The sequence below is a fragment of the Haliotis asinina genome, chromosome 6, assembly GCF_037392515.1.
Source record: "Haliotis asinina isolate JCU_RB_2024 chromosome 6, JCU_Hal_asi_v2, whole genome shotgun sequence".
NCBI classification, from domain to species: Eukaryota; Metazoa; Mollusca; class Gastropoda; order Lepetellida; family Haliotidae; genus Haliotis; species Haliotis asinina.
Window position 1 is genome coordinate 12,068,390 of NC_090285.1, and position 17,526 is coordinate 12,085,915.

The window sequence follows — 17,526 nt, forward strand, 5'->3', positions numbered from 1 at the left end:
ACTCAGTTTTATACAGACTATTTGACAGGGGTCTGTAAATAATCGAGTCTGGAACACAAAATCCAGTGATCAACCGCATGAGCTTAGACAGCCGATATATCTGAAACACTGTTTAAAGCTTTAATACCCAAATGGCTCAGAGGATCACTCCGGATCTACTTTCAGGGAACGATAATGTTCAACAGATGTATTATCATATGTATACGCTATTATCAACGTATGCAGTGCATTGTCAAATGCTCTATGTCATTTTCAAATAAAGTCAATAATTTCAAATAATGAGTCTTATTTTCAAAAAGGCCTGAAAACTAAAGGTACTGCAAAACTAGTTGATAAGATTATGAACTTTAAACTTACATTCAATATTCTTATTGCCGCTAACAAATGCAGTTTTCCAGCAGTGCAGACAAGCAAATGTCTGGTATCCTATTCTCGGTAAAAATTAAATGCATAAGATGCTAGTAGCACACTGTTTTCAAGAATGCCATCAAGATACATTTGATAAATGGATAACCTGCGTAATTCCAATTCCAATTGATTGCCATAATGAAATTACGATAAATGACATTTTCTTGAAGATGGCGTCCAGGCAGATCAAGGGAGCCATAATACCATGTCACTGTGACACGGAAACAGGGTGACCTGGACTACTTGAGATTTTAATTGCTTTGGTTTAAATGCCTTGTTTAAATGGCGCAGCCCAGCTGGATGCTGTAAATGTCCTTACCTAATCACGTGGATATGAGTTGCTGAAGCCCGGAGCAACAAAACATCTAAACAGCAGCCCGTCTACGTGCCATGTCTTGTCGCTTCCTAATTAAGCTAAATATCACTTGTTTATAGTGTTATTCCTGTGTTTTATTCCATGATGTTATATTTCATTTTTACTCGCACCGATGCATATAATCACGGTTAGAAAGAGTAATTGCAAATGACACTTCGCCTGAAAATAGTTTGAAAACTGGATAAACTTTGGCATTTTTCTAGTTTGAAAACTGGATAAACTTTGGCATTTTTCTAGTTTTGTTTGTTTATTTTCAGATACAGGCGCGATATGTGTTGATATACTTGACTCTTCCACATTTGCAACTGCACGCGTTATAAAACCTGTTTGTTATAAATTGGAATCATCTTGACATGAGATACATCTGAAGGGTTATAGCTTTGAAGAAAGAACATATAACTGACAAATGCAAATTGTGACTATACTAATACTCGCGTGAACTGAATGTACCTGCTTATTCCTTGCCAATGTGAAACACATTTTGCTACTTAAATCTCACCAAAAATGTCATTTGCCAAGTTACAATAATAGTTATCTTAAGACTATCGGGTGCAGCGAAAGCGGCAAATCTCTTTCCATAAGCATTGTTAGAAATATCTGGTGTTTGTAGCCATTGAATGAGTATACTTTGCAGATAACAATGAGAGCAGGTGAGCATATCCTGCTCAACACGTAGCATCCATCACAAACATGCGCAAAGGCACGTCAATCGTTGCTGGTCCAGCTGCGCAAAGAACGGGAAGGTAATATGGTACAAGCCAAAATTGCTTTAGACATCCTCATCCTCTGTGAAGGTTCCAATTTGCACGTGTCCTCTATATATATCCCAAACTCTTTTTGCCAGCTTTTCTAACATTGCGATAGATGCAACTTTGAACTGACATCTGACAGAAATGCTATGGCGCTCTTTGAAATCTTCGTAGAAGAAACAACTTGCCCGATTATTGAAGGTGTGTGGAAGACGAGAACATTCAAAGGAACATGTTCAAATCTCACGAGACATAATTTTTGACAGAGTTGCATCAAACTTGGAAACCTTTTGCAGATATTTTCCTTTGAACATTTTGAAAGCCTTGAATGCTGCAAGCTTGTTCAAAGATTCAAAGAACAAATGTTGTATGACGCAGTTTGAAAACTTGGCAGAATGCGCAAAGATGACATTGTTGTGTTTCGTGAACATTATGACATGTTCATGGAAAATAAATCAAATTTCTAATGCGAATTCAAATATCTAGAATGATTGATTCGGCTGTTAGTATAAATATCATCGACCGAATAAAATATTACCATGTTTCTTAGCCGATAATCAAACACACTTTTGCGGCACCCCTCGTCGTTCATCGACTGCGCGTGAGTTTGTGTGTGTATAGACGAGACTTGCTTCAATGATGATTCCGACACTATTCCGGTGTTAAGATCGCATCGACTTGACAGGGAATGCACTTCACGCATGATACTCCATAGAAGAATTCTTTCTCTGTGTTAAACCAGGGCGACTATATACAGGTTATCCCTGGGTAAACCTATGCGTTTGAATCAGCAACATACAGTCATTCATGCACAAACAAAGCGGGTAGTCAAACACATTTGAGTTGAACTTTGATGTGTCAAACTAATGGTTTGATCGAGGTAAAACAAATTGTCGACTACAATTCAGTAGTAGCAATAGTGCTTTTATGCAACAGCTAACTGTATTACTCAGTAATAAGTAAAACTGATTTTTGTAAAATAATAATAGCTATAGACACTTATCAGTAAATTGTTAATAAAATAGGTAATGCGAATAATGTACATTTATGTTTGTCTCCTTTGATTAGGTTTATTTTTGTTTCGTTTCTATTGTTTTGCTTGTGTGGGGTTTTTTCGGGGTTTTTTTCGGGTTTTTTTTTCAGTTTCACTTGTTTTATTTCGTTTGGGTTGGGTTTTTTTTAGGAGAATTTAGGGTCATGGCATTCATTGAATTCTAATTTGCTTTTTTGTACTTTTTTGCTATTTTTTGTTGTTGGTGTTTTTGTTTCCTTTGTTTGTTTGTCTAATGGGAGATGGAGGAGGGGTTATTTTTTTCATACCCATACGTCTAGTCTTTCGGACCGACCTCGCCCAGTTTATGTTACTTGCATTGTCAGCAATATACCCGCGCTCATGTATTTCACAAAGGTTGTAAATGTCTAAAGTCTGTTTTACTTCAGGCTATCCCCCAACACCAAACAGACAGAAGTGAGATTGCAGATAAGTGCCGCTAACGCACAACTCATTCACTTCTGAAGAATCCATTTACGTGCGGCATGTACACTCAAATCCCCACGAGTCGAATCGCTGCGGACCAAGTATTAAATTCGACTTATCAAAGTACTCGAGACATAGGTATGAGACCTTGCTTGAACAGTGCCTTACAGACTTTAGAATTAACTCAACATTAAGAAGTACCGCAGCCATTGTTTTTACATTTGACTTAACTGTATCATTCTTAAGAAGTGGAGAAAACCACTCTTCTGCCACAGCCTGTGCTAACGTTATCAATTGATTAATCGTTAATCATTAATCGTTAGACGGTTATTATTATCATTATTGTAGGATACTTTTATAGTATTGTATATTTTCCTCGATCATTGGATGTCAATATCAACGGCCCATCGTAGTATCAGTCTCAACTCCCTGGGGAGTATACAACTCCTGCTGCCTCTAGGCGCACCGAGTTATTTGTAGGTGTACCCATTCACGGCTGGGTGGCCTAGAACACATAGTCACAGTACCTTGTCCTAGTTATTCCTAGTTATTTCTAGTTATTTTCTTAGTGCGGTGTCAAGCAACAACTTGTTACTACCCTGCCTGTACAGGTCATTAACGACGGTGTCCACACATAAGAACTACATCCCATAAGAACTACAGCTTGAAACAACACATGTTCTGGTCCAGTGCACATATTACCTACACGCTGTCACCTGCATCTGCTTAGTGGGTTTGCCCAACAGAAAGCAAATAAATATCATAATTGCCACTCATCAGCTTACATCTTTCACGCTCACATTACATTCAGAAACAAATTATATAGATAATGTACATCTAATAATAATATAGATAGATCATGGGGGAAGACAGTGCTCGGAGGTTTTCCTCAGGTCATCGTGCACTTGCCCCATCAAGTCTTAATTACACACTTCCAGTGAACTGATTCGCGTCTATTCACATTCTCCTGGTGATGGAAACATCAAGAAGCACCTGAGGTTTACACTTTGAACTAAGGGCAAAGTCAACTTCCCCAAGGCCAGCCATGTCGGTAGTAAATTTGACCACTACATTGTGTCATATATCTAAGAGCAAATACTTCCATTACAATGTCTGTATCGTCAGACCAATTTTATAGGCAGGGGGTAAACAAGAAAACCATGAAACATCACCAATCAAAGTAATATTCCTTCTAATTACCAAAAGTATATTACTTTTGGCTATTTATGAAGTGTACATAGGACAAAAAATATGATCTTTTTTTATAAGTTTACATTTTTGGCCAGTGATAACTTTAGGATTTTATTTTTTGAGCGGTGAAGTCATTTTGTTCTTATTCTTTAAAAAATACGACCACCGGGAATCCATAAAAGAGGAAATGAAGATGGTCTATAGTTGTAAATTTAAGCATATAGTTTTGGGAGGCATGATGGGCCGTGTCCATTACATGGCATGGGAGTGCCTCTACTCAGGTAATTAATCCATAATTAATCCCTGTAAGAAATGTTTGATGTAGTTCAAATGAGATGTAGTTCTCACGGGAGTAAACCTTAACGGCGAGAAGTTGGAATCCAATATCTTTGATCTCGAAGCGCCCTTCTCTTCCGTGAGATCATTCGTATGATTAACGTAGCAGGATAGACGTTTTTTGCACATCCGGGAAATAAATCAAGTGTACGTTACTTTCCACCTGGAAGACCGCACAAACAGCGATATGCATAACACTGAAAGGAAGCATTTGAACAAGAGCGACCTAGTACTGATAACGATCGTGCATGACAGTTCAAGTATAAACTTGTCAGGCAACACTACTTCTTTTGCAGTGTATTGTTACATTTTTCTCCGCAGATGTAAGCCATAAAATGAAATAATCGAGTCAAACAATCGGACGATTTTGAATATTATTCAATATGAGAGGCGCACGTCTTTCACGATTTCTACTGACACCCCGAAAACGGAAGGCATGCCTACCACCTCAGCTTAATCATCGTAGGCGTGATGCTAGGATTCGGACTGATGAGAATCGGATCCTGGCCCATTGTTTTTCTTCATGGGCAGTACCTCCTCTATTGTCGTGTAACGAAACATGAAAGATAATTGTACTAGTATGTTTTAGCCATGTGTTTACGTACAGCAATACTGTATGAACATGCATAAACGTGTGCCTTCACATGTGCGTCAATTACATGTGTCTTTGACAAGAGTCACAAATAAACTCCACTTCCAGAAAAAGCTTTTCTGCTTAACGAGAGTTTGACAGTCGCCTGACGCTCCGATATTGATTGTGGAGACAGGATATGGTGAATATAAAGTGTAATTCGCTCACTTATTGTGGAGAGCCATTTACATTTCGTAATTAAACAGCATGTACAGCTCAAGTACGGATAGTTTCTAACAAACAGCAATTACCATCGACCTATGGTTGTCAAATTTCTCCACATGATCCAATGTAACTAAATGATGCTAAGAAACAGTGTGTAGGAACCAAACTAGCCCAACCAGTCATAAAAAGATTCCAGCATCCGTGTTCAAAATGAAGTTTCTTCTGGCTTAATCGTCTTCTAACTGCTGCCCCTCTGTACATATCGTGTCGAGAACCTTGTACAAATTGCTGCATCATCGAGACTAAGGTCGTGAGGTGATAGCTTCAAGTCATAGAGGTCAGCAATTTTATCAAGATATATGTCTCACAGTTTGAAGATATACATAGAAACAGCCTGATTTAACCTCTGCTCCTCGGGATATTTATGTCAAATGTACAGGAACGGGGCAAATAAATGGATGTACATTAACCACCAATCAGTACGCACTAACGCCGCGGTTAATTGAACACAACACGTGTGGTGTGCTTTCTAAAGTAACACCATCAATCATCTCAAGCATCTCTACTCCCAAGTCTGTCATCATCAGTGGAGATTCTCTATGTCAGGACTTGCGCTACTTTCTAACCTTTATGAATACGTGAACCTGAAGTGTACATTTTGACCTACAAAATAACCACTGATTTATCGACATCTACAGGCTGCACAACAGGAAACATAATATGTGCTACAGGATATGTAGGTCGGTTCTTAACGTCACGTTAGTGCTCCATCCCCATCCCAACACCTCCAACCACACTTTACCTTCCGTTCACAATTGTGTGTTGCTTTAGTAATTAAGTACCAACGTCCTTTTGACAAATGTGTTCCTTCTACGTAAAATGTGTTCATTCTCACGTCTACCTACAACACACCACTGATACAACCGCAGGTTGCATCTAGTACGAACAAACCTCATATGTGAGACTGCAACATATAAAATATACCTGATGTAGCCGCTTTTGTTCTCTGTGTAGGAAACCTAAGTAAACATACTGCATATTTCTGCGGAAACATTCGGACGGCGTTCTGATCATCAGCATATAAAACACTTATGGGGACATCATACGTTTTGTAATGCTCTGGAAACAGATTTCTGGGCCACCTCAAGGACATATCTTCACATTTGGGCAATACCATTTAGATTCTGGAGTCACATATTTCTGGGCCACCTCAAGGACATATCTTCACATTTGGGCAATACCATTTAGATTCTGGAGTCACATATTTCTGGGCCACGTCAAGGACACATATCTTCACATTTGGGCAATACCATTTAGACTCTGGAGTCACATATTTCGGGGCCACGTCAAGGACACATATCACAAGGACATGTGCTTTCACATCTGGGCAATATCATTTACACTCTCGAATACCATAATCACTCTTCAAAATCTGCAGAGCCAGATTCTATAGGAAGTCAAAGGCAAATTAAGTGTGAAAAGCAAAATTTATATTCATTTATGCAAAACATTGCTGAAACATTTTATACCCTCAGGGATACGGTCTTCAAAACATGTCTTCTTCAGCGCCATACTCAAATGTGAGTGATTCTGACTGTTCGTCTTTGTTTAAACACGTGTTTTTTCGGAAAGGAAGATGTTGTGCCTTGGGGGATATTTTCTGCTTCTCATTACAGAATATGTGACATCTAGAGCAACCGATACTGATGTTTGGGCGTAAAGGTTTTTAGATGTAGAAGACACTACCATCCACAAACGATGCTGAAGTTGCACATGTCGACTTCTATTGCATCCTAAGACGTTACTGCGATATGTTCCGTCCTCGTGTGCCGTTACAGACGTCGACGGTGATATAAATGACAGTTAATTTCAAGACCATCCGACACCACTGATCGAGAATGACAGGTTTATTTGAGAGGAAGCGCTGGAGCTGATATAGTGTCCTTTGCCAGGCGGTACACGACTGGAACAGTTTCATCTGAGAGACCTCACAGCGTACGCTGATACAGACATTGTAATGGAAGTGTCCTTCACAATGTCGCATTGAATGATATTGGAAACCACGCTTAGTTAGCCTTTTGTTCAGTTAAGAAGATTTTAAGGGGTTATATTTTCACCAAATATGCATACATGGCATGCCAAATGAATGTTCCTCTCTTCCTGTTCCAATACACAGGTGCTGAATGCAACGTAAAACTAACCTCACTCACCAATAAACAGGATTCCGATAGTGTATATAACAGTATTATTAAATTCATTGTATTCCAACTATAAATTGTCCCAATGTTAAAAGGCCATAACCAAAACTGCTTAGCTAAAAGAAATGATCTTTCTTCTTAAAGTTTTGAGAACTCAGATATATAAAAACGTGCTTTTCCAAAGTGGAGAAATGATCTCTGTGTATTTTCGAAATGCATAATATGTCAAGTCTTTCAATATGGAGTAAATAATGGATGGCGTCCTCGCGAGTAGTATGTTTCTATAGGCATTTCATCAAAAGCTGAAGACTCTTGAATAGTCTTACCAGCTAGCCAATGGGCACACGGGGAAAATCATAACGCTTACTGGAAAACCATATAAGCATTTAAGCTGTATTCATTCCACTTTGGACAATATATTAGCACAATACCAAAAGTATATTCAACTAGATCCGAACACTACGTATTCCTCGTTGTCACAACATAACATCAAGATATATTATTCTTTTATATGTACGTTCAAAATCATGCAGGTTCCCTTCCTTTCAGGGTAACGATATCCTGGTACCGACCTAAAACTATGAGATGTAGGGGTAAGTGACAGGTCGTAGTATATATTTGCTTCACCGAGCCGACTTTCTGGTGGGTGTACAACATGAAGACCACTTGCCGGTTCTACTGCAGAGCTATTACCGGAACATTCATTAACTCATTAATTCATGATAACTGCTGCTCGGTCTACCGCACATATCAACCTACTGAAGCATAGTGTATACCATAGGACATCGATAATACAGGTCTTTGAATGACATTTATCCATGTTAGCTGATACGTGGTATGGCATCGTATTCATTAAGAAAACAGGATGACATTTTCACCCGATGAAGGATTAAGGATATACTACAAAACGTTGTGTTCTTCATAATAAAGAATAAAATAAAACTCTTCTTTATGATAATACATCCGTTGAAATAACAATCATCATGATTAAACATGATTTAGAAGTCGGAAGCATAATATAAGCCAGAGTTGTGGATGTCAACTTCTTTATTGTGGTAAACACGTTTCGGGGCGTATGCTTGCACCTGATGAAAGACCGAGCATACGCTCCGAAACGTTGTGTTATTCACTATAAAGAAGTTGACATCCATAAATCTGTTTTTCTCAATCATCATGATGAAACTCTACATATTATTGAACGTCAGTGTAAAAGAACAAACAATCATCCTAAGACGTCGTTTGCCAGGTGTTACGAGTGTGTATTTTCTGTATATTTTGTTATTAATTAAGTAATAATTATTATTATTGGGTCACAACATTTTGAATAATAATTATGATGGGTCACATTTCGTTTTAATAGCTGGTCAACACTTTTAGGATTCTGGTTTACCGGAATTTATCTGCTCCTAGTTTTCTATGTGTTTACTTCCGGGAGACTTATTCGAGGGCATTCTACAGTGTTGACGATATTCGTAAGTGCCCGAAATTTCGGGAAATGACTTAGTAAATATAAAATAAAAAGGCCGGTTGCTTTTTTTTTTTTTTTTTTTGGGGGGGGGGGGGGGGGAAACACTCATCACTCATTCATATTTACTGGAGTTACATCGCCATCAATCATCAACGCCTGACCTACATTATCCGCTGTCAGACCGATCGCTGTGTTTACATTCTGCATAGTTGATTCTCTCTCACACCAAGACTTTGGTGGGTTTGCTACTAAATATAGTTTTTGACAATATTGAACGTCAGTGTAAAAGAACAACCACTCATCCTAAGACGTCGTTTGCCAGTCTTTATCTTCCATCTGCATATTCAGCTCCTAAAGCATAGAGCAAAGTGTAATGGTACATGGTCGTGTTCATCTACATGATCTCTACTGACCGACGATGCCTCCGATAGATGGCAAGATATGCATTTATATAATGCCGTTCATTGACCCAAGTGAGTCTTTTGTGGAAAGAGTCAGCCTGGTAGTAGATGAGAGTGAATGCAGTCAATGTAATGTCTCGGAATTTCTGGGATAATGTTTTCATCATCATGTACGCTACAGATGTATCCTTCCCTTGATCGGTATTGAATCAGAATATGGTTTATGGTCAAACAGACCTTAATCCTGCCGCGTTCTTGTGTTGTGTGGTTGTTTAAAAAGCAATCAGCAATAGTCCAGCTGTATGGCTGCGGTCTGTAAATAATAATGTCTGGAACAAACAATTCAGTGATCAACATTACTTGTGTCAACCAAGGCATCGAAACTGTCTGTCCGATTCTCTTAGTCTCCGCTTACGACACGGGAAGATGACTTCACCCAGATCTTCAGGGATCGCGTTCTTGAGATATTTTGTCTGGTTGTAAAGGATGAGTTGGCAGTATTGAGGGTTGCATTTCAAAAGGCTATTGTCACGACGTGAGACACCGACGAGTTGGGGTTTTTAGGTATTTTATGTTTGTCCTCAGTGAAGGTCTCCAACAGTATACACACGTGCGAGTGTGTCAATACAGCCGATTTACAAGTTCGGACAAATGCCACCTTTAAAGTTAGAATACACCACATACCACGTAACAATGTAGTATGGATATTCTGTTCATTATATTGACCCCCAGGTGTCCTCCTTACTGGATCTACTAGAACCAAAGTGCCAGGCAAGGTAACATCAAGTACCATCTTTCACGTCTTTTGTTAAGACGCATATGTATGTCGGACAACTCTCCAGTCAGACGCTCAATCACACGACAATGGAGGCCGTCAGTTTACTCATTACTCTGAATGGTATGTCTAGACAACCTTAGAAATATGAAGTAAAAAGGAAAGCTGCGATATCGCATCAATATTAGCATCGAGTTCTGGCACCTGCGCTTCATCATGTCTTTCCACAATTGTGACAAGGTATACAAATACATCTCGGTCAGACTGACCAGAGCTACCCTACATAAACATGGCCCGGTAGGTGAACTGGCACAAACAGTTGGTCGAGTACGACCTTGTCTCGGCTGTTCGGACACGCTGACAAAGGTGTACCCCATAATAATAATAGACCCAACCAGTTGTGGCTCGGTCAGCAATGCACTCACTTGATCAGGTCAAGCCGAACAAGTTGTAGTAAGTTTATTTGTTGATAAATACTAAGGTACGTCCAGGCAAAAACATAAAAAGTAAATCCCGGTTTTTTTAACAAAAAAAAAATCATAGCGCATGTAGGTATCTGATGAGAATGTAGGACTGATTTCATAAGTGCTAATTAATCCACATTTTCTTAGAACCGTCATCGGATCAAACAATGTGATTTTGAGTTGTCTATCTGACGAGTATGAAATAATAATATCCTTTAAACGTGTCTGTTCTGTCAGCGGAATCTGACAGATTGATCAAACAAGAAGAAATAACCGATTCATTTACGAATTTAAATGCGACCATGAAAAAGGTCAGCTCCCTTTGTTATAACAAAGTTCCCTTTTCCTCACAAAAATAATGAAGGCAACAATAAGCCATTTTTAACACTTTCTGCAATTTAATCGTCACTTTACACGCACATGAATTCCACTTTAACAGCAATTAACTATATTTGGAGATCAGGAGGATTAACATTACCCAATTATAAAAAGTCCTACTGTTTTCCTATGGGAAGGAAAGTGAGGATCCTACTAATCTATTTTCACCATGTATCTAGACTGAAGCCAGCCCATGAAAATTGTCATTAGCAACAGGCTCCAGTCAAGCCTCTTGAAATGATATTGCGTGCTATTCAATAAGGTCAGTCGCCTGGGATTCTAACAAGATCTGAATTCTACACTGCAGCGAAAAGGATTACACATTTCAACCATGCGTTTTTTCGAGCATGTTTTTTTTAGATTTATATATCATCCCTCAATCCTGTTGTCAGTAAACGTGGGTATCATGTGTGCAGTGTGAGCTTAAGTGTATCACGTGATTAGAAACAATATGAAAAAAAATATAATTAAATTTCTCACAGAAATGCAGTTAGTTCATTAGGACTCAGGTACAAGTACAGCGTAGTTTATAACTGACCATAATAGTATGGGGTGAGTGAGTGAGTGAGTTAGTCAGTGAACTAGTCAGTGAGTTAGTCAGTGAGTTTGTGTGTAGCGTATCCTTTCTTGATCGAATCCAAAGACCACGGACATAGTGTCAACTCACATCTGGGCAGTTCCCGGTACCCTAACTTTTCAAGTGACCCAACGCTTGCCTGTCTTTTACACATGGTCACAACAAGCAATTTTGGAAAATTGTATTAAACTCGTTTTCTTTTTGTTATCTACTTACCGGAAAGAGCAAGTATTTTGATGATTATAATAGGGACCCAGCAGGCGAAGTCTGTAATAACAATGAAGAAAAACCTCTTGACCAAACACCGGTCTCTGCTTTCTCTCGTAGTCCGAAGAGGAACTGCTGTCCTCTGTATGGACAGAAACATAGCAGCGTAGGCATAGCTGATGAAAGCAAAAGACACCGAGTTCACCCCAAGTATCAGAATGGCCGAATATTCCCAACCTTTCACATGGGGATCGTGTAAATGTAACGGAATGCACACAGCATTATCACTATAGAACGACTTTCCAAAGTAGTCTAATCCAAGAACGGGTATAACTCCCATAAGAATGGCCATCGTCCACAAACTTCCCATGGCAAGGTATGCCACCTTTAAACCACGCTTCCTGAATGACAACGGGTACATGATACTCATGTATCGGTCCATTGTAATCAGGGTCAGCGTCATCACAGACATCTCACTGCTGACTGTGGACAGTATTCCAGAGACGTTGCACTCCCAACTGTTCCTCCAGTCTTCATCGTGAAACATGTATACTCCTCTGTACATCTTATCCCTTGAACCTATTATCAGAAGGTAAATGCCCATCAGCATGTCGGCCAGAGATAGGTTCTTGATGAAGAATGAGTGAATCTGGTTGTCCTCCTTCAGAAGGAACCGCCCAAGAAGAACCACGATATTTCCAGCACAAGCAAGAGCTGCCACGACCCAAACACTGATCCTCAACACGACATTCTCCAGAAGGTTGTCTTTGCTGGATATACCATCACCATCAGGCGTACACACCACGTCTTGCACATAGGCACACATGTAAAACTTTTCAAAGTAGCTGAAAACAAATAAAGACGTAAATATAAAATTAATGTAATCGACAAATTGTACCACACAATTGAAGTGTTCATATCATTCAAACATTGTATCACGTTTTAAGTGTACATGTACACCAAATCAAATCTGAAGCTTTGTTTATTGATGTAAGACACGTCTAATTAAGTAATAACTCGAAAATTTATCATTGGTTTGATTGTTTGGTAAGAGGTGATTATGTTGTCGATGTGAGGTCGATGTTTCTCCTATCAGAAGACTGTGGCTTTCTGTATTGATACACTTTGCATCTTTAGAATGACTAATGATGCATGATATAGCTTTAATGCAAACTGCTGCCGGCAAAGTTGATTGTGCTTAATACACAGAATAACCTGAATGGCAACACGTAAGTCGTATCTATACGTCGTGGATTAATGCTAAACGTTTGAGACTTTTATTCGCTAAAAGCCGAAAAAAACATGTTGATCATTCTCCAGTCATGTCACCAAATGAACATCTGCTGTGGATACATAGTGTAAATAAAAGCAGCAAAACAATGTCCTTTGTCAGAGGAAATGTGGAAACTTTATCATATGTATAAGTATGTATATGTTTTTAAATTGCAACCAAATTTTAAGTGTCCGCCAGAAAAATTGTTTCAAATCCTGTAAATTGATTCCAGGCACTTCTGATTCAAGATAAAGGCACTACACAATAATTGACTGGGATTATTTTCACCTTGTCATTCCTCGAGCAGATCTTTATTTAAAGACACATTTACATAGTTGTATATTTCAGCAGTACCCGATATCTTTACCGGAAGTTGACCGGTATGCAATGTTAATCTTTTTAACAGAATTCACACGTAGGGTGGGTTTGTAAACCCAGGGTAATATTTATGCGGTTGGAGAATATAAGCCCTCATGGCAGAAGAATTTGCTACTACAATATAAGTGTCTGCTTGTGTTGAACTTATTACGAATTGTGTAATAATCATACAAAGTAAATTCGTATTCTAAAAATGATTTTGACTCTAGTTTGAGTGAATGGTGTTTGCTGACGTTCGCCATTTAACAGTTATTCAGGAAACACAAGGAAGAAAACGCTAAAGGGGTAAGACACAATGCTTTTTGTCGATACTTCTTTTCAATATTGAAATGGTGATTGTTGTTTTCATTTAATTCATTGTATAATCGACCCTGAACGTGTTTGACCCAAATAGCAAGACAATTTATTTCAGTCATGAAACGCAGTCAGGCAAGTCACACGGATTTTTCAACTGACTCCTAGTGTTCTTTGGACCATCATACAATGTGTTCTGATAATTGGGCATCTGAAAACTCGATCAACGTCACTGTCGTTCAATTATAATACGCATGTTACTGATATATTATATTTTATATTCCGTATCGTGTTCAAAACAAGTGTAATGACAATATTCGAATTTTAACATCACACCTGCTGGGTCCCATTCGCCATGATTCGATGTTTGTCTCGTTTAATAGTTTGATTTATCGATGTTCGAGCGTGTATATGGACACTAAACCCCATGTCATCGACAAAGGATTCTTTAAGTGGACTAATAAAAAGAAACATAATATCATGTGAGCGGACGTCATGTTGATGATGGTGAAAGAGACTCAGTAATGTCACTCTCTGAAAAACTTGGTCTTGCAGATAACTGCCTGTTTATTGCTAGGTTTAACGTCAATCTAGACACAAGCACGCTTATTGAATCACCAAAGGAGATACTTCATAATTCCAGGCTATGAATAACACATCGAGAAAATTATTACCCTCAAAATAATTTTGTAATTCTAAAAACGATCCATCGCCCAACAATTCCGTCAGTGTTAATTGATTAAAAATGATACAAGACATTTAATAGTTTGCAGAATACAAAAATGCATTGGAATTTATGGAACGCAATTCCCTCAGTTAATACTTAACCCTCATCGTGCGCGAACGGTTTCATAACATGGTGCCTTATTAATCACTACCTTTCCCAGAATAGCTTTATTGAATATCTGGAACTCCCAGACCCGCAGATCAATGTCAAGTTTGATATATATCCCCTCATGCACTCGATGTCCTTGTGTCTGAAAATATCAGGAGCCTTTTCATTAACGCCGTCGTAACGCCAGTATATTCTACGACCTTTTAATCATCTTAACGTCCGACGGCAATCTCCATCGTTTCTGATTAAGGACATGTATACGACTGTGTTCGCCCTGAAGTGGAACAAATGTGATTCAAAGGAAACTGCCAAACGCATTCTTAAAAGGGACGTCAAATTTATTTCAGTGTTTATAGGTTCGTAAAGTGCTCTACACTACTTTGCCACGCTTCGTGAGTGCGTGTAAACTTTACTGACATGTGCTTAATGAAGTCAACAACCCAGACGAATAAGGGTTAACATGCCAGTGAGAGCCATTATTGCACTGTGATTTTCCTTGGGAGAAAAGTATAAGAATTACAAAACGCTTATGACATGGAGAGAGATAAAACACTACAAAAAGACATCAGCCACATGTGATTAATAAGATGACAAACGATAACGATTTATGTTAGATTTCATATGAAGAAGATTAAGCTCTTTAGATGTGTCAGTTTACTTCAATCATGGTTTCATGACGTTGTTCAGCTGATTGTGACTATTCAGCAAAGTTTTTGGTTGCCGTGGCTACAAATATCAGCGTACCGTTATAGGTATGCTGGGATTAAGATTAAGTAGATTGGCGCCTCCATTCGTTGCATCAAATACATTAAACAATATTTTGGAAGGGTTTTTAGCTGTTTTTGTCAGTAACTAGAAATCAATCATATTAAATGTAGAGGAGGATGGTCATGATCGGTAATTGTTTTGCAAAGATATCCAGGCATCATCTTTTATAGATATAAACTAGCATGTCCAGTTTATATGAATTATTGCTTACATGAACTTCAGTCCGTGCAGCTCTTTAAATGTGTCTTTGGGTATCTGCCGAAACGGATTCAGCGTCATGTCTCTGAAACATAATGCAACTGTACGTATTACTTCAACAAAATGAGCATATTAAAGGATCACAGAATATGGTGCGTGTGCAAATTAAGATTATAAGATTCTCAAACACCTTTAAACTTCATATTGAGGGACACTTGATGGCAGGCATATCCATTTGATGATGATCATTGTTTTAAATTTGATAGTATCCGCCAAGGCATATATGCCAGTTTATTCAACTCTCCCGAGAAAAGAAGTTGGTGCGGCTATGCCAATGGGGCAGAAGAAATCAGGATGGCGTCAGTTTGAACGTTAATTGAGCATGAGCAAAGCCCACTGGAAAATGAAAATAGCAAATGTTAGCTATCGTTTCGTTGTATAAAGAGAATTTTCTCAAGTTTGACAAAGGAATGTTCCAGTAAAAACTTATATCTATGTAGGGAATAGAACCAGGCCAGGCGTGACGATCAATCACTTCAACCTCTTGGCCATCTCAACGCCGATCACTGCACATGACCACCAGTATATACTTACACCGATTGCAGGGACAACAGCGGGTCGAATGCACCTTCGGATATTGTGCTTATATCATTCTTCATAAGAAACCTGTAAAACAGTTACGCGTCTTTGAGATTGCAATGAAACTTTTGTTTCCGATGAAACGATTTTTATATAAATGACCCTGAAATATCCACACTTAGTAAAATGACAAAGTAACGACAGCAGAAAGAACACCGAAATTGCATTATTTCTTCACAGCAATATGGTTAATATATACATGCTTCATTATCAAGGTATGTAACATTTTGTTTTCTCCCTAGGTGTCTTGTTATTTTTGTGGTTATTATTATATTCTCAATGTTTTCTTTTCCACCAAATGAGAACTGCCATAGATGGAGACATACAGCATTGAGAGTTGTTCCAGGCCGTCAAATGTCCCTTTCAAGAGACCGGGTATCTTGTTGTGTGACAGGCTCCTTGCAAAACAAAATCAAATATAAACACGAAAGAAATGATGGAACACTGGAATCGCAATCGAGAACATTGGCACGTCCACAAGTACAGCTTTCACGAAATGTGCCATACTATGGTTTACTGCAGAACGTACCTGTAGGCTTGATGAAGCGTCTAATCAATGTTCATTGGACATCTGTGGTATTTGGTGTATAATCTTTGGTGGCGTTATCAACAAATTTCCAGTATTATATCGATAATCATTTTAGGTTAACTCCCCCCCCCAAAAAAAAAAACAACAAAAAAAAAACAACAAAAAACAAAAAAACAGTTGGTTCATTTGACCAAAATCTTAGGCGAAATCTTTGTTTCAGCATACTTATACCTATTAGACACAGAAGCAATGGATTTTACTGATACTATTAACAGATTCGAACACAGTTTAATGTGTTTAAGCCAGTTATCAACAAATATTCGCCCATCTCACATGCACCAACTTACAATATGTTTAGTTCCTTCATGCTTGCAAAGGAACCAGCTTCAATATACTTGATATTGTTGTAGGACAGCATACTGCAAGAAATAAATCCCAATAAATCCCAACCCCTATAGATGAAGATGACCAATTGGTGGCATTTCTGTTGGAGTCACATTTAGCATGCAGGAAAAAAGAAAGCGTACAATATTTAATTTGACAGGTTCTCTCATAAAAACAAACAAATGTAAACAAAATGTTAAAAGAAGTAAATAAATGATATACATTATCAACTTATTAGGCTGAAACAGCCACAGAAATGATACATAAGTAAATTAATTCTACCAAGCCTAAAGAAACTGAATAACCATTTCTTCTTTGTTTCATCTGAGCATCCATCAAACATTGAGGTATATTTTCTACTGCATCTTAGTACTGAAGGTTGGTTAGAGTGTCAACTCGTAACGCGTGACTTTCACCACTATCCTGA

At 38.4% G+C, this 17,526-nt stretch overlaps 1 protein-coding gene across 1 annotated transcript in view; it reads right to left on the bottom strand.

The window, feature by feature from the left end:
- LOC137287471 (relaxin receptor 2-like) overlaps nt 1–17,526 on the bottom strand; it is a 92,241-nt gene that overhangs the window by 14,384 nt on the left and 60,331 nt on the right. Inside the window, exons 11-15 of the mRNA XM_067819782.1 lie at nt 17,063–17,134; nt 16,513–16,584; nt 16,142–16,213; nt 15,561–15,632; nt 11,811–12,646 (exon numbers count right to left, since the gene is read on the bottom strand). Coding sequence (XP_067675883.1) covers nt 11,811–12,646; nt 15,561–15,632; nt 16,142–16,213; nt 16,513–16,584; nt 17,063–17,134 — 1,124 coding nt within the window. The remainder of the gene's footprint in view (nt 1–11,810; nt 12,647–15,560; nt 15,633–16,141; nt 16,214–16,512; nt 16,585–17,062; nt 17,135–17,526) is intronic.